General features: G+C 39.5%; 1 protein-coding gene across 1 annotated transcript in view; it reads right to left on the bottom strand.

Annotated features, from left to right (window-relative positions):
• Positions 1 to 17,427, bottom strand: part of aqr (aquarius intron-binding spliceosomal factor) — a 46,529-nt gene continuing 29,102 nt past the window's right edge. The window contains exons 32-36 of the mRNA XM_007576225.2: positions 15,291 to 15,461; positions 6,521 to 6,606; positions 1,772 to 1,946; positions 535 to 639; positions 1 to 318 (exon numbers count right to left, since the gene is read on the bottom strand). Coding sequence (XP_007576287.1) covers positions 49 to 318; positions 535 to 639; positions 1,772 to 1,946; positions 6,521 to 6,606; positions 15,291 to 15,461 — 807 coding nt within the window. The 3' untranslated portion in view covers positions 1 to 48. The remainder of the gene's footprint in view (positions 319 to 534; positions 640 to 1,771; positions 1,947 to 6,520; positions 6,607 to 15,290; positions 15,462 to 17,427) is intronic.

Raw genomic sequence — 17,427 nt, 5'->3', positions numbered from 1 at the left:
AATGAGAAATCTAATTTGTCCGTGTGTAGCAGTCCACTAACGGATCCGCTACTGCTCTTCGTCGTCGCCGTCGTCCTCCTCCTCCTCACTGTCGCTGTCTCGGCCTGGATGCTCTGGCATCTTCGTGTGGTCGACTGTTTCCTGGTCCCCCTCTTCCTCCGCGGCCTTCTCTGCGTTTGGCTCGGGGTTCGCAGCTCCTGGGGTTTCCTGCTCCATGGGAGTTTCTGGCTGTGGTTCTGCGGAGCTACCCTGCTCTGTCTCGACCGCAGCGTCTTCCTGAGATTGTTGTGGAGGCATAGCCAGTTTCTGCTGTTGCTGCTGAGAAAGCCAAAAACACACAGGGATTCCTAACAAATGAAATATTTTCACATAGTAATTTTGGTAAAATGAAAATAGTTGTTCTCTTCACTTGTGAATAAAAATGCTATTTATTTCTTGATTGGAAGTGAACATTATTTTTTAGAATAGTAGTGTTAGTGTTTTTTTTTGTTTTTTTTTACACATTCTAAGATAATGACACTGAAAGGCGTTTACCTTTCTGTACTTCTGGGAGGTCTGGATCATGTGCATGTACATGTTGTACACAAAGTTTGTCATCTCTGGCATGTCCTTGATGATCCGGTCAGGCTGCTCATCCCTCTAAAGGAGAGGAGGAGAGGGGGAGGAGAAAAAGGCAATTTGATGATTCAGAATAGTAATGAAATCAAAAACTCCTTGTATCTTGTTGGGGATCATTCATTAAGTTACCAATGGAGGTTTTATGGATTTACAGCAAAATCAGTGAGGAAATTACATTTTAGCCCCTGAACACAAATTTTCCTTGCAGCTACCACTTCTCACTGGCTAATGAAACCAAGTGCAGAATGCAGAGTCAGTAATTCCACAACATTAGCATGCAGACCACTTCTTGCAGCCTAAACTGCGGAGAAAGATGAGCAGAATATTTTATATGCTGACAGACTTTTGCTTTGCTAACACAGAAGATCCTCACCGGAATCCTGCTGGCATCACGTCGAAGTCAATGAGACACTTGATTACAACTTAAATGTGGAAGATTTCTCTGTAGCGAAAAGTTAATGAAACATGTTGCTTTACTGTAATTCAACTCACTAAACATGCAGTGCCATGGAAGATTAACTGTTCCCTTATATGACTCTTCTTAAAACATAATTATTTATCTGTACAATGTGAACACATTGCTGCAACCCTGTGTGCAAATACTCCTGTGGACCAAGTCAGGCCAAATTGCTTGTTATCCTTCTGGTCGGGCGGTGTCAGACAAAATCTGCATGAGCGTGTCAGCAGCAAAGGTTTACCGACTGTAGATGGACAGGCTAAGCAGGGGCCGCATGTGTGTACCCAAAAGAGCTGTCCCTCGTGGGGATGAACACTCGAGAGTCAGAGAAAGTGTCAGAGGCTGTGGGGTATTTTAGACTGCCCTGTTGCCACAGTGCGCCAGCCACTGAGATGCAGTGACCAGACAACAGCCGTGTCACGCTGGTCTGGCCCAAGGTTTTATTGTTAGCTCTTTGGGAGTTAAAAATAGCCAGGCCTGTGTTTCCCATGCTCACAAAGGGCCCCTGCACGCTGATGTTAACGGATCAATCTCTCTGTGTAAAGCAGCAGAAGAACCGGATGGCGAAATAATTTAAGGAAGAGGAGACTAGCATGGATCTCAGTGCATTTGCCTGACTCGCGATAAGGAAGGTAAACGTATTACGAGAGAATAATTGATCCAGAGCGCGGAGCATGCATATGTTGATGTACATACAGGCTGTTCCTGGCTGTAGTACTCGTGCGGTCTGATGTGTAGCTGCAGTGGTCTGGCAGTCAGTTGCTTGAAGGCGGGAGTCAGCTCAAAGCAGTTCTCGAACAGTGACACCCGAGCAAAGATGTACAGACCCAATCTGGCTCTTGACATGGCGACCACAAGACGCCTCACATCCCTGTGGAGGGAGGAGAAAAAAAAACAAAAAAAAAAACAGCTCAGAATTGGTTTGACATGAAGGGGGATGGGGATATTCAAAGAGACATGAGTGGGAGGGGAAGAGAATGTGCAGAGGAATAGCTAAAACTTAGATCAGGGTTAAAGGATACAGTAAAGATGGAGGGGAAAAAGGCAATGTAGCGTGGGAGGAGGGAAGGTTTAAGAAAGGATGAGAGGGACTAGGTGAGTGGGACAAATATAGAAGACGAAAGCAAAAAAATAAAGGAAAGGGAGGCAAGAGGGAACATAAGCAGAGGAAGTGGGAGAGTAGAGGAAGGGGCAGATTTAGGATACTTTTTCCTGCCATCTAAGAGAATTAAGAGATTAAAAAGGACAGAGGAGTAATTTCTCTATGAAGAAGAACAAAAATCCCACTTGGCTTGTTCTAACACATTTGTTAATGTACTTTGGTGTCAAGGAACGCAACAGAAAATCTAAATACAGCCCCCCTACAAGAGTATTAACATTTCTGTTTCCAATGTTAATTCTAGTAAAATCCCTTTTACGTAGATGCTGACAGACACAAATTTTCTATTACAGATAGTAATTTTTAAAATTCAGGGTGGCTTCCTGCCAATATTTAGCCAGCCTTTATGATTACTGTCACCTTTAATTTTTTTTTCTTCAAAGGAGGCTGGTTCTATATGACATCATTACCTCCTTTGGCTGTGAACGAGCTCTCCTGCAGCTCACAGAGCCAATGTTGGTCGGAAACTACTGTCAACTTGACTACGTCTACCTAACTAGAGGCGTCGCAATAAATCTCAAGGTTTGGGAGGATTTCCTCTAAAAGTAACATTTTATATTTAACAAATATTCAAAAGGCTCTAAAAAAATAAGAATAAGTCTTGACATTTTCACTGGTAGTGCTTTTCAGAGGTTAGAAAAAAAGATGACAAAACATATGGATGTGTAAATCTGTAATTGTCATGTTGTATTTGTGATTCACAGTAATTTTTCTATATTGTCCTCGTACTATACCGAAAAAAAAATGCTACACTGCTCCAATAAAGAAGAAATACCAAGAGAAAGTCTCTCAGAGCAATTTTGATTTTTATCAGTAATGAACAGAGTGGGAATCGAATCAGCAAAGCACCAACAGAGGGATGAACTCCTACCAGTTGTCACCATTGTCCCAACATTGTAGTTTGTGGCAAAGTTTGAGGATATGAATACTGTGGCAAGGAACTGTTCTATAATTTCTCGCAACGCAGGTTTGGAAAGAAAAACAGGCAGAGCTGCATGTGAACACATCATGAACCCAAAAGGCAAGATGCACTAAAACTACACTGAATGTGCTCTGCCTCCACCTACTCTACTGTATGCTACCGTTACAATAAATTCAATGCAAAACATACAAATCCAAGCAGAAACGGTAAACAATGGTTGTACTTTCAGTCACTGAAGAATAAGGATATAACTCATAGTTATGATGGAGCATTTATAAAATCAAGGACCTTTTTTTTTTTTTTTTAGAATATGGAAATGTATTCTAAAGTGTAAAATAAGTCCAGCTGAACAACTTGGCAGATTAAGAGAAGTAATCCTTTAAATATGCATGATGAGTTTCATGAATATGCAAAAAAGGGAAAAAAAATGCTTTAGGGAGCTGCTGTGTGGCATATAGTACTTTAATATCAAGATTATTGCAGAAAGTAATGCATAGTTTAAAAAAGAGGTCCACTGCTACAAACTGGAGAACAAAATGATCATTTTTTCATATGCAAAAAAAAAGAAAAAAGTCTGAACCATACTGTGGAGGTCATGAGCCAATCATTGTAGCCTGTGGACATGGCGGTGCTGAGAGTTGCCCACCTGGGCTGTGCTGTGACACGATGGGGCAAAGTGGACGAATGGCTGCCCTTTGTGTGTCCATGTGTTTGAGTGCGTCTGTGCGCTTCCCTGTCAAAGTGTGTGATCCCGTATGCGAGTGTGCCAGTGTGTATCAGCAGGACGGATTCTCCTGTCAAAGCCAGGGTCAGTTCATCATATGGTCCGCTGTATGCCTTTTGGTTGTCATGGCAGCAAACTGCCAGGAGGAGAGATGCAGAGAGGAAGAGGAGCGTGGCTTGAGAGGGTGAAGTCAGTGGCAGACCAGTCATCTCGGTATATCTCGGTGATCCTTTTAGAGGTAACTGCACCTCTAACATATGAACGAACCGCAAGGAAAGTAGTGTGAAAAGTATTTGCTGTATCTATATTACTGCGATTAAAGGACAACTGTTTGAGAGGCAGATTTAAATGGATAAGAAATCCTATGAAAAAATATTTTAAGATTTAAAAAAATGTAAGTATGAGAGTATGTTTGCAAGTAATCATAACCAACTTATGCTTAGTGATCATAATGAAATGTTGGACATTAAATAGATGAAGGATGATGAGCTGATAAAATGACTTAGTAATAAAAACTGGTGAATAAGGCATAACGTCTGCATACATTTTTATAAAAAAAAAATATGTGATTATTCTTATTGCCCTTTAAAATAATTTCCTAAAGCTAAATCAATAAAAAAAGTCACTTAAATTAAAAAGATATAATTAAGAAATATATATATTTTTTTAAATTTACTCCCTATTTTCTGTCATTTTCAACAATTTCTTTCTTAATGAAACTGAAAGGTGAACCTCTCATCACGTCGCCTCTAGCTGTTCTTAAATCACCAATCAAGATGGTCGTGTTCCACACACATTAAAGCGTTCGTAAATAAAGCTGGTTTAGCAGAACCACAGAACTCCTGTTTTTCAGGATAAAACAAGGTTATTATACCATGCCAATCTCATACCAACCCATGTTTGGAGTATAAATACCACATTTTTAGGGCATTAGCGAGAACATTTGAAACAAAAGCTTGCAATTAACTGTCATGTTGCTTTTAGCTCACTGAATGCAATTACAATAGGTAGATATATACCTTAAAAACAGTGATGGGTGGAGCTTGTGGAGCTTCCTAGCCATCACTGTTTCTGGCGAACACAAATATTTCCAAGAAGAGCTTATTGTGTTTGTGGACAGACAGACATTGTTTAAAGACATTTTTGATGCACAAGTTATATGCAACGCTGCACCCAGTGGTGTTCAGGAGAAGAAATTGCTGAATTTGACTGCGGTGAATAATGACGAGGCTCAAACTGCATTTGACTGGGTTTGTATTGGATTGATTTGAGTGCTAATTAAATAGTCTGTGACAAACATTAAGAAGGATTATTTGGGTTTGGATGAAAAGAACAAGAAATAATAACGTTCGAGTTATCATTTGCATAAGATGAGTCAGCTAACTGTTAGTCCCAATTTCCTAATACGATCTTATTGCTTTGGGATTGGCTGAGTCTGATAGTTTTCTTTATTTCACTGTTGTCCCATCACATGTGTAGTAGTGATAACTGAGGTAAAATTACAGTATTGCCTTGTTTACTTAAATCTCAAAAAGTAGCAATCTGAGGATAAGAAACAGTTTTTTTTAATAATTTCATGCAGGCTCCAAGTTGATGAAATGTGATGAAATCTGGCAGGCTTGGAAAGCAACACTTTCTGCAATATTCCCAAATGAAATAAGAATACATGCTTCAATATTTCCAGGAGAAGCCACACTCGTGTTGAGCGTTATCACCAATAGTATGGAGCTGACTGAAAACTGGGTTTTGAGGACTTTGATGTTCAGTGCTGCCAGAAATCATCCACAGAACTGCTGCAATGCCATCCACTGACCAATCAGGAGCACTCTGAATGTGGGTATGGTAGGGTGTGAAATGTGTGCGACAAGATCAGATAGATGAGAGAACGAGAGAAGCATGCACTGCCAAAAAAGATAAAGTATATTTATTGTCAGGGACATCAAGTCAATTCCCTATCTGTGAGATAAAAAATGGCCTTTTAAGTGTCTTGTTTCTGCCACCTAACAGGTCCAAGATGAGGGCTGATGTGCAGAGAGAGAGAGAGAGAGATAGTATTCAGCTCTAAAAGGAATGGCTTGTTATGTGCTCTGGAGTACCAATTTGTTGGTTGTCCAAGACAGCGATAAAGCTGTGAGCTGTGCAATTCCAACAGTAGCTAATGTATATCAGAGCAAATAGCCAGCAGAGCTAACTGAAGTGCAGTGGATGAGTTCAGCCTCAGCTCCCTGATAATAAACCATGTGGCATATAAAGTGTAAGGAGCTCATTGAGATTTCATGGCAGCAGAAAGGCCACTAGACCACACATCAGCGGAATAAGGAATGAAGGGAGAGCAAGTCAGGAGCAAACGAGGGTCTGGGCCTAAGAAGAGGGGCACGTAATGGGACAGTCATGGCTTTAGAGACAATTTTAATCTTCTTTTGGCTAACTTTCTTGTGCAAATAATTCTTTTTACAGCTGTCTTTATTATTAAAAACTATTAAACTATACTATTAAAAATGAAATCTATTAAATAAAAGTATAAATAAACATTCCCATAAAGACATAGCATTACAAAAAATAGAAGTTGCATTTACACAGATTTTTTTTTTTTCTGTATCAGGAACATTTATTCTGCTTCGCATGCGCTGGAATAATCACCTTAGGTGTCCCACAGCTTTGGTACGGACCAGCGAGAGGATGATGTAGTCATTCTGCTGACCCTGGAACCTGTCCACTGTTGTAATCTGCACACACACACAAGCACATTTTTATTAGTCAATAAACCCAAAATACAACTGCATAAATTTGAAAGATTTGCTAAACAAGCTTCAGCAGCTAAGATGCTTTTCAAAGTGAACAAATGCGTTTGAGCCAGGTGGAAAGTTTTTTTCCTGAAATGTAAAAAAAAAAAAAAAAAATGAGTGAGCCGACTTTCCCTCTCCGCTTCTTCTTTTCTTGTTTCTTTCTTTATTTTTGAGAGGAGAGTGATAAGAAGCCGGCGTCTTCTTGTTGGGCTGTTATCGCTGAGGGCCACATGGGCAGCCAAAAGAGTTAATGCGGCTTAAAGGGCATTTGCTATCACTAGCCTCTTAGCGGGGCCTCCTGAGAGCCAGATCCAAGGTAGTAGGGGGCCATGCGGTTAGCCTCAATCAAAGGTTATTTTCAGAGGAGAGAAAATGCCTGAGAAGTACTTCTATGTGAGACTTTTCACTTTAATTCAAGGTGCTGGCAACTGTACTGACTTCAACATGTGAGGAACATGAATGTCCCTGTGCTTTCATGCATTACAAAGTAAAGATATGGCTCCTTGTAAACTCTGAAGTAGTCAACTTACAGGTTTCCTTGGAACTAAAAACATTATTTAATACACATGACATACACAGTTGCATTATCTAATGAAAGTAAAAAAAAAAAAAAAAGAAATCAGGTTGGTGGTCAACTTAATTTGTTAACCACCAAAGATGTGTAATTTCAGATAAATGTTCATTTCTGGCGCTCTGATTGGTCCACAAATGAAAGCCAGATTTCTTTGGATAAACACCCCTGAAAAAAAATACCAGACTTCTGATTTACAGAAGTGAGCCATGAATAAGCATGCACTTTAATGTTCTTTTTTAAAAGTTCATAAAAAAAAAAAATCTGACAAAAGTCATGGACCTTTGTCAGTTTGTTACTATATGGATAATTGATAGTAGTACTTCTATGAAGAAACTTGTAGTACATTTATTTTTTTTTAACATTTAATGGTTGGTTTAAAACTAAAATTCTGTAAATTGATGTGGCACAGTCCGTCCTTAGAAAGAAAACCGAGAACAGCAGTTCAAACCTCAAACAAAACCTGTTCAAACCTGAGCTGGAGAGAGATTAAAACAAACAAACAAACAAAAACAAACTGAACTAACGCTGGACATATTTCTAAAACAACATTTTTCAATGCCTCTTTTTGTATTGGCACCATCTCCGAGTGAAACAGGTGTGATAATACGGGGATAAATCCAGATACAGAGATACACAATACAAGATAACATTTATTCTCACTGTCTGACTCAGCCTAAAATAAGGAAAAACCTTTTCTGCTTTAGGTGAGAAACAATTATCCATTGTTACAAATTTCAGCTGAAAAGCCACTCAAAGAGGAAGAGGCCCTTAAACAAAACAAACATAAGAAAAACCCAGATTAAGCAGAAGATGATGTGTGGATTCTTTAAATGTCAGTTTTAAAGTATGAAACCTGTGGATAAAAGTAAAGATATTATGACTCTGGGTTTTCTCAAGATCACAAAGCGAACCATTGAGCTAAAGGCATGTTTTGAAAGAAATGTGCTTAATCACATTTTTTTAAATCCATAGTTGTTCACAGTCAACTTTCTAGATATAAAACCAAGAGATTTTTACACTTCTCAAAGAAAGAAAAAAAGTGCATAGGTACAAGTTGCTCTTGGGAATCATTACTGTATGCAATACGTGGCTTTACAGTAGCAATGTTCAGAAGAATTTAAAGCCCACCACAAAGAGGTTAGTGTGTCCTCTATAGATGCTCACATCAGAACAGATCAATAGGCCTCCATCAAGAAGCTGCACAGTGCTGCACTGGATCCCTCACTCATGTTATATAAATCATGCAGTGGCTGGAACGTCCTCCGACCTCATAATCCAAAATAACTTGGAACTCCCACAGAACACCCTATCTTCGGTAAAAAAAGTAATGTGTTGAGTGCGTCTGTGTGTGTGTGTGTGTGCTAAAAGGTATTTATTTATGTCTTCCTGATGTCTATGTAGAACAGGTGCAAACCCACTGGCAAAAAATATGTTGTGTTTTTAAGCACATGAGGAATCGTGGACTGTATATCCGGCATGCATAAACGTATGCCTCTCACACCATGAGATGTGAGAGGCTTTTGACAGGTAGTTATTCTTGGCCCGGAGACACGGGCGCCTATCGACATTCTCCCCAAGGTGCAGCTTTTTGCATGGTGTTTAGTTATTTATGAGAAATCTTCCTGCGAGAGAATCACAGAGGTCATGTCAATGTGACACGCACGCACACGCACGCACACACACGTCTGTGGACATGCAGGAGCACACAGAAGATACTGTGTGAGACACACACACACACACACAACTATTTACAGGGGATCATTTTCTACCATCCTGTCTTTCTCCTCATTGTCAGAGCAAGAATGACACACTGTCTTTCAGCTAATAGACAACCATGGAGTGTTGCACTCTTGTTGGTTATTTAATCCATTCTGCTACGTAGCATTTGTTGTAATCACTGCTGGGAATGTGCAGATTGAGTTAGATTTTTAAACTATTTACGAGGCACGAGGAGCAACAACATTAATAGAATGCCTTATTTTTGTGGGCTCCTGATTACTTACTATTTATGACTTAAAGTTAAAAAAAAACAGAACAAAAACAGAATGCAGGAAGATTTTCCTCTAATGACTGTTATGCACCACTTTGACATCCTGATTCATGCTTTATGCTGTCTTTATGTTATTACATTTACTCTCTCTCTCTCCAGTAATATAGTTTGTGGTAATGAGAACAGAGAATGAGAACAGAGACCGTAAGTAAGAACACTCCTTCATTTCTCTTCTACCCATGTAATATGTAAGAAAATAAACAGAGGACTCACTATTCACCATTCAAGCTTTGACCCGACGATACAGATGTTAGCCATTTCCAATTTCACTTTAAGAAATTTAAGATAATTAAAATATTGTTCTTAAGTAAAACAACAGTGCTTGTTTTGCTTGAAACATTATTTTATTTTTATGTAAGGAGCAGAAAAAGCCAGTGAGTTAAAACTGGTTTTAACTCACTGGCTTTAGGATACAATATTAGCAATTACTGCATTTAGCATTATTAAAAGGTGCGTCTGTCAGTCAGATTTGTATTCCCCAATAAATGTAAACCCTTAGATTAACTAAGGATTTTAAAAAAAGGGCTACCGACATTTCCAGATGTGGAATGTGTTCAAATACAGGGAAAATCAGATAATTTTTTTCTGGTATTCCACTCAGCCTTCCTGTTCTCTTCTTTAGGTCTTGCTTCCTCTTAAACTAAATTAACCACAGTCACAACTAGACTTGTCCTGAAAAAATATATTTTCATACAAATAGCTTCCTATACCTCTCTGCTTCCCTTCGCATGAAACAAATGAAACACCTTGACATTTTTGAAAATAGCTAATGTTGAGTTTATTTTTTTGTTTTCTTCACTCGATACCATTATCAGTGCTGATGAGTCTTGAGGTCAATCCGACCAGAAAGCTCTGAAAATCATCCAGTTCTTGTCAGGAACAAATTTGTTAGTTGCATTTCTATGTAAAACTTTAATACTGAAAATCCAATTTAACACTAAGCATTTAAATATAAAAGTAAAAAAAAAAAATTTTAATAAATAAAATCTTTGTTGAAAGTATAAGAAACTGGCTTATTGACATTCAGATGGAAATGTAGGCTAATGTGTCTCCTTTTGAGACTCCAACTGGTGCTAACCAGGATTTCCCGTCCTACTGAGTCTAATTAAAGCCATCAAAGTAAAGTAAGCAGGCTGCTGACATTTGCTTGGTTTTAGCAATTGTGACACATTGTCAGACACACTGTGGACCTGGTGCTCAGCGCCTGACCTTTCAGCCGCTCAGCATTTTTCCCATAAGAGTCCCTCTTTCCTTTTCATCAAGCGTCCTGTCTGGACATCCTTCATTTCAGCACATCTAGCAGCCTGTCACTCTTGACACCGTATCACGGGGTATGCACACTGACTAAGGATGCGAGCACTTTGACTGATGCTTTGTCTTAACTTTGCAAGACATCTTGCATGGCTAAGCACAATTTTGGGCTCACTGCCAAAACAAGGAATATAGTTCAAGAGAAAGGATGGAGGTATGGTTGCACAGCAGAAGCTTTAGATAAGAAGAAATGGAAGTAAACGCTTTTGCCCTGCAGGTGTCCAACACACCATTAATCTGGCACTCAGACTGATACCATAAGTGACTCAATGGGATCCACTTCCACCGACCCATTTTCACATTTTAAGAAATAGCTAAGAGACTGCTTGAAACTTAGCTAGAGATCCAGATAAGCCCAAATATATTCATACCCTTGGTCAGATTCATATTTAGAAAATCTGTTAATTTTACTAACATGTTTATTCTGTCTGAAAGTTAAAATGACCTAGCCAAGGGGTCTGCAACTTCAGTGTCCAAAGGGACATTTTTGGCCCATAGTGGGACAGTTGGTAGAACTGTTGCCTTGCAGCAAAAAGGCTTGAATCCCAACTGGGACCTTTCTGCATGGAGTTTGGATCTTCTCTCTGTGCATATGTGGGTCTTCTCAGGCAGGACTGGCAACATGTTTAGAGTGTATCCTGTCTTTCGTCCATTGGCTGCAGGCAATAGGCCCCAGGTGACCCTGAAGGAACCAGCGGCTACACACATGTACGGCTAGATGGATGGATAAAAATATCTAACACTGGAAATTTGTGGTTAAGTTTAAAGAACCACCACTTTACCTCCACTTTTAGGCTTTAAAAAAAGAGAAAAACAGAAAAGCCAAAGGATGATGAATACATTTCCTTATATGGGATGTTGATATTTAACAAAAATTATGTTAAAAAAAAAGTACTGTTTCTAATAAGGGGAAAAAAAGATGCAAGACGTTATTCCTGCTACGTGTAGTGCCATTCTATTGTAGAAATTCAACCTGGATCTGGAAAAACAGGGTGCAGGTCTCTGACCCAGCTAGAGACCCAACTATTATCAAAGAAAAAAAAAAGAAAAAAAAAAAAGCGAAATTTCCACTGAGCAGCAGAGCATGGGTCGATGCGGTTCAGTTTGCTGCTTTGGTCCGGTGTATTTAGGAGAGCGTTTCCACCTCCAATTGGACTGTCACTGGGCAGGAGGAGCTAAAACCAAACGGATAATGTTGAGTTATACTAGTGCGATGACTCGCGTAACGCACTAGAACGTCTCATGTTTGTCGCAATCAGTGACGTTTTGTGTGCAATCAATGCATTGTTTTGTGTGATGTCACTAACTACTGTGCCATTGTCCTATACTGAAAAGGACAACTGAAGGTCACCAAACTGACATGTGGGGATATAGAAGCTATGTAGAGATTAGGGTGATGGCGACAAGGTCTTCTAACCTGAAACACTTCAAGCTCATCGTAAAATGCAAATGGTTAAAAATACTACCAGAAAAATGCACAAAGCTCGTCAGCCAATTCATTATATTTTCACAACCTTTCAACACCTTGAAAACTGACATTGCATCTCTGCTTCAGTTAAACAGCCCACAATCCTGCATTATATTACCAACAAGGTCACATTCAACAAATACCACACGGTCAACTCAACACCTCCCAAAACACATACGCCAACAGCAACAAGATGGAAATAAACTGGGTTGTTAATACCAGCCCAGTTTTACCGATGGGGCCGATATCGATATGCTTAAAAGGTGACCAGCATCCATCAATACGGATGTTACTGTCAATATATCTCTATTCCCCATCGTAATTTTCAGACCTTTCTCCAAATGTTAGGAATCAATGAGTGTGTGAAAATATTCACCGCCAGTAGATTAAAAGAACTCAAAGAGGAAACCATAATGTTAGAATTGAGCTCAATAATATAAAGAATTAGAATAGCGGGGCAAAAATCTGCAAGCAATTTGCTGAATAATCATGTTAAAAAAATAAAAATAAGGAGACAACAGCAGAGTAACGGATTAACACAGGCTAGACGAATACATCCCAAGAGTATTTTTTAGAGATAAAAAATGGGAACAATTCACATTCCTGCACACATAATCAGTCAGGTGGTTAAAAGAAGGATTCTGCTTCATTTGGTCTCATGACCTGCAGCTGTTCCCAGAGTCTCATGATCTGATACAACTGAACAAAAAAAAAAAAAACTTTTATCAACAAAATGTTCTCTCTTGATGACTCGCAGTGCAACACATCAAGACTGAAAGGAAGTGAAAATGTACAGCTGACAAACATTCTTTAACGTGCACACAGAGCAGTGTGCACATTTCATTTTCTATGGCTGAAAACAAACACCAAGAGCTTTAGGATAATTGGGGATGGACCTCATCTGATATATGAGGTTGTGAAGTAAGTGCCAGTGACCATATCTTGTACGTTTAAATGGTTCTACGCTTACATGAGGTGTAAAAATGTCTTCTGGTATTGAGGATTCCTTCAACATAAGCCATAAAACATGTCACCTTTAAGTGATATTACACAAGGAGTGGGATGTGTTGCAGAGTTGAAACACTGCAACACAACGAGTAGTGGTTGTTGAACATCTGGCAATTAGAAGTGAAAGACATCCAAAAATACACTTCATGAAGATAAAAGCTGTTGTGACAATTGCTACATTTAGAGACTTGAAAGTCTCAGAATACCATCCCAAAGAATAGAGTAAGAATAGAAGCATTTTGTTATATGGGTGCTCTAGAGCAGTGGTCCCCAACCCCTGGTCCGTGGACCAATTGGTACCGGGCCGCGCAAGAAATAATTAAATATTTATGTATTATTTGAGTCTGGAGGATCTTTTATTTTGAAAATTATTTAACTGGATTCTCTCAGTTACTCGCGCGCCAACGCTGAGCCCACAAGCAGCAAAATGAGTAAGAAACAGATCAGGTGTCTTTGGAAAGTTTCTTTGCAAAGGGGAAAAGGCTCAGAGAAGAGACAGGAGGATGGATGTATCCCGGACCGGTCGGTGAGTCAAACATTACAAGCCGCTCTGTGTAATATGCAGCGACCGGCTGCTGATGAGGCAATGAAGCTTCAAGCTGCTTCGCCACGTAGAGACCAAGCAGGCTGTGGATATAAGCAACACTTTGGGTGTCATTGTCTCCCATCACACCCAGATGGGACCGTCTCGTTGCAGAGAAACAAGCTCAGGGCTCCCGTTAGTCATTATCGTGAGTTAAAATTTTCATGAAAGTAAAATGTTCGTTTTTGTGGCGCATCTGTATCTTATTTTGAAGGGATATGTAAACGTTACCATAGCGACCAGAGTCAGAGAGCGTTTGGGCAGTGGTCAAGAGGAGATGAGTAGAGCTGGTGAGTCTTAAATCTGGTTTAGACGGCAAGATTTAAGAATGTCAGCTGATCCTCCACAGCTCTGTGACCACAGAGCTGATAAAAGTACAACAGGTTCGATCGGTTCGTGTCTCCAGCCACAAGGCAGGAGCAACACGAACCGATTCCAGTCACAAACATCCCGATTCCAGAAGAAAATCCACAAAACCCCCAACATAGCACACTGGAATTTAGAATAACCAAACACAGATGACGATGTAGAAGCAATAGTTATAGTTTGTGGAGTCATTTTAAAAGATAAAAGAAACAAAAAGAAAAGGCGGTGGATAAAAGAGGACGGGAGCAGCCGCTCTTTTTGCTGCACTATGATTTGGAGGCAACTATGTTTTTTCATAGTTAACATTTTTAACTGAATAAACATAAACATATATAATAATGACCTTTACATATAATAATAAACATTTCCACATATCATCTCCGATATCCACCGGACTCTCAGTTGCGCGATATGTCAGCTGTTTGGGATTCCCCTCTGTTCTTGCGCCACCACGCTTTCTGATTGGCTACCTGTCACATTCAACAGGTTGTATTCTCGTTTCCAGTCAGGGTAAACCCCACAGGCTGCGATAAAAGGGCCAAGACAACCCAAATTGGGTATATTCAGGATTTAGCGGGAACACCAACATGCAGAAGCCTTATCTGACAGTTCACCCCGCCCCGGGCCGCAGCAAAATTTTCCAAGTCTTGACCGGTCCGTGGTAATGTAAAGGTTGGGGACCACTGCTCTAGAGGGACTAGAGACCTTCACAAAATAAGGAAAGAAACGTCTCAAGACATCAACCAGGAAGTTAGGAAATTAACACAGACTGGTCGTTCAAAAGGAAGCACACTGGCAAAATAATAAAAATGGCTTAAGGACAACAAAATATATGTATTGGAGTAGAAATCACACAGCTCCGAACATTTGTGGTCAAAGCTGAAAAGATGTGTCAGAAAGGCCACCTACAGACCTGACGTAGTTACACCAGCTTTGTTTGCACTGCTTAAAAAATGACAGCGCAGTGCATGTCAATATAACTTGATTCAACTGTATTGTTGAAACCAGGTTCAGCAGTAGGGATGTAACAATGCACGCAGCATGCAAGACAAGGCAATATTTATTTCCCCCATTTTTGTGATTCCACAAATAGTCGACGTATCAAACTTTGTTTTGAATTATCTGTAATCACCGTAAAAAGAAAAGTCAGTGTAGGACAAGTTCCCAATGATCTCGCATATTCTTTCTGTCTTTGTTTTTTACTTCACACTTGTCAAGATGTAGTTTTTTTTATTCATATGATGAGTCATCCATTGGGACCTACCTTGTGAGGCTGCCCAAAGTAAGGGTTTCCAGCACATCGTTGGTTAATGACATCTCTGATCAGGTGCTTTTGTCCATTGTAGGTAGTGAGGATGCTGATTCGCTCCGATGGGTAGCCCAATAGCCTCATGTACATAAAGAGAGCAACAGAGTACTCCGCCTCAGCCAGGTTCTACACAGAAAAGAAAAATAGGTAACAGGGAGAAGATTAAAATCCGATTATTCATATTCATTTGATTGAGTGCTGAGTAAAGCAGCACTCAGATAACGAGTGAAGAGGTAAATTGATTGTTCCATGTCTTCTAAATCACTTTGGAGTCTGTTAACGCTTCAGCAAATTCGAATTTCAGATAATTTATCTTGCTCCAGAGAATAAACTCAACTACACACATGTGATTTACTTTCTGCAGAGTTTTTCAGATATAGATTTTTTTTTTGTTGTTGTTATTTTTTTGTCAACATACTGCTTTTTTGTTGTTGTTGTTGTTATTTTTTTGTCAACATACTGCTATGATTTCTCATCTGCTGTTCAGTCAGATAAAGCCGAGACAGAACACAACTAATTTGATCTGGAAAATCAGAGGTTTAAAGCAGGTGAAATTGAAAATAAAGACATTTTAATAACAGCTAAAGTAAACATATTCAAATTAAAATGGCTCTTGAAAGAACAGAGTGTCCATAAAATGAATTGTTGTTGGTCATTTACCAACTTTTCAAATGACACATTTCTCATTCCTGTGTTCTGGCTCCAAGATCGCTCTTTGCCTTTCAAATGTGACCAGAAAAAGAAAACAAGCCAACTATATGCATTATTCATTCAGTTTCAATTAAACGTGGACTGCAGCCTCACATCTTTGCTAGTAATTTATGCAGTTTCATTAACAGCTTCTGATCCAGCTTCAGTGGAATCAACACATCAAAAACAATGGGAACCTTTGTTCATTTTCTCCCATTACCTGCCACCAAATGAAGCATATGCATGCATTTATAAAATCAAAAATCATGTTGGATCTTGCACATTTTGGATTTTGCAATTATGTACGCTATCAATTTGGCGTCCTTTAGAATTAAGAACGATTGTAGCAGGTGGGATGTTTGAGTCAAGCCAAATCTCTCAGAAAATCTTAAATATTCACCTTCCCTTGAAAAAGAATTATTTTAATTTCCCTCGAGCAATCTACAAAAAGTCAGCTACACCTGTTCTGGTTCTTGCAGTATCACAAAAGAGCTACGATACCCGAATCACACGGTGGGGATTACAACTCAGAACAAATAAATCTGCCAGAAAACTTCTCAATTAGGACACATTTTGCAGACTTTATGGCTGAAAATTGAGATAGTTAAATGAAAAACATTACTAAGTATTAAAATGGTTGTGCTCCAAGTGTGGAGCACTTAGAAACCAAAACAAGCAGTCCGAATGTAACTTCATACAGTTGAAATCGGCCCCCGGAGAGAACATAAAGACAGGAGATTATGAAAGAATGTCACAGTGGTGGAAGAGCCATGGAGGCTTTAAACAAGTGTTTTCATTTAGCCTACTGTGTTTTAAACACACCAGCTGGACCAGATATGGGCTGTGAAACTGAATTACGAGAGACATGTGGATTGGAGAGAAACTTTCAAACAAATAAGAATCTTGCTGAAGTATCAATAGACTGAAAAGTAATATGGAAAGTGCTTTAGCAAATGAGGTGAAGGAGTAACGCGCTACACGTTCTTAATAGATGATCTGCTCAGAGTTAGCGCACAGCAGTGGTTGTAGCGGTGTTTGCTCAGCTGTGGGAGGTATTCAACAGGGACTGGAAACAACAGCTTCTCTTGTGTCAGCCATATTCCCCACCGTTTCCTAGCAAAGTTAATGTGTTTGCGCGTGTGTGTGCTTCAGAGCGATCCTAGTAATTCCCTCGAGGAACCTGGAAATGGCAACAGCAAATGGAGTTGAGTTGCATGTGACCTGGTGCCTTGAGAAGTGCACATGCTCCGGATTTAAGGACAAAAGGAACCTGTACTCCTCACAGAGCAATATGATTAAACTAATAGGACAGACAAGTAAAATATTAAAGAAAACTCTTTCTATTTTATTTTAAGAACAGTTTTTTCCCTAAAATAAGACCCTGCAGCTGTTCCATATGTCT

The sequence above is a fragment of the Poecilia formosa genome, unplaced genomic scaffold (genome assembly GCF_000485575.1).
Source record: "Poecilia formosa unplaced genomic scaffold, Poecilia_formosa-5.1.2 Scaffold8, whole genome shotgun sequence".
In the NCBI taxonomy this organism is placed as follows: domain Eukaryota; kingdom Metazoa; phylum Chordata; class Actinopteri; order Cyprinodontiformes; family Poeciliidae; genus Poecilia; species Poecilia formosa.
The sequence above is the reverse complement of the archived record's forward strand: the minus strand, read 5'-3'. Positions and strand labels throughout refer to the sequence as shown.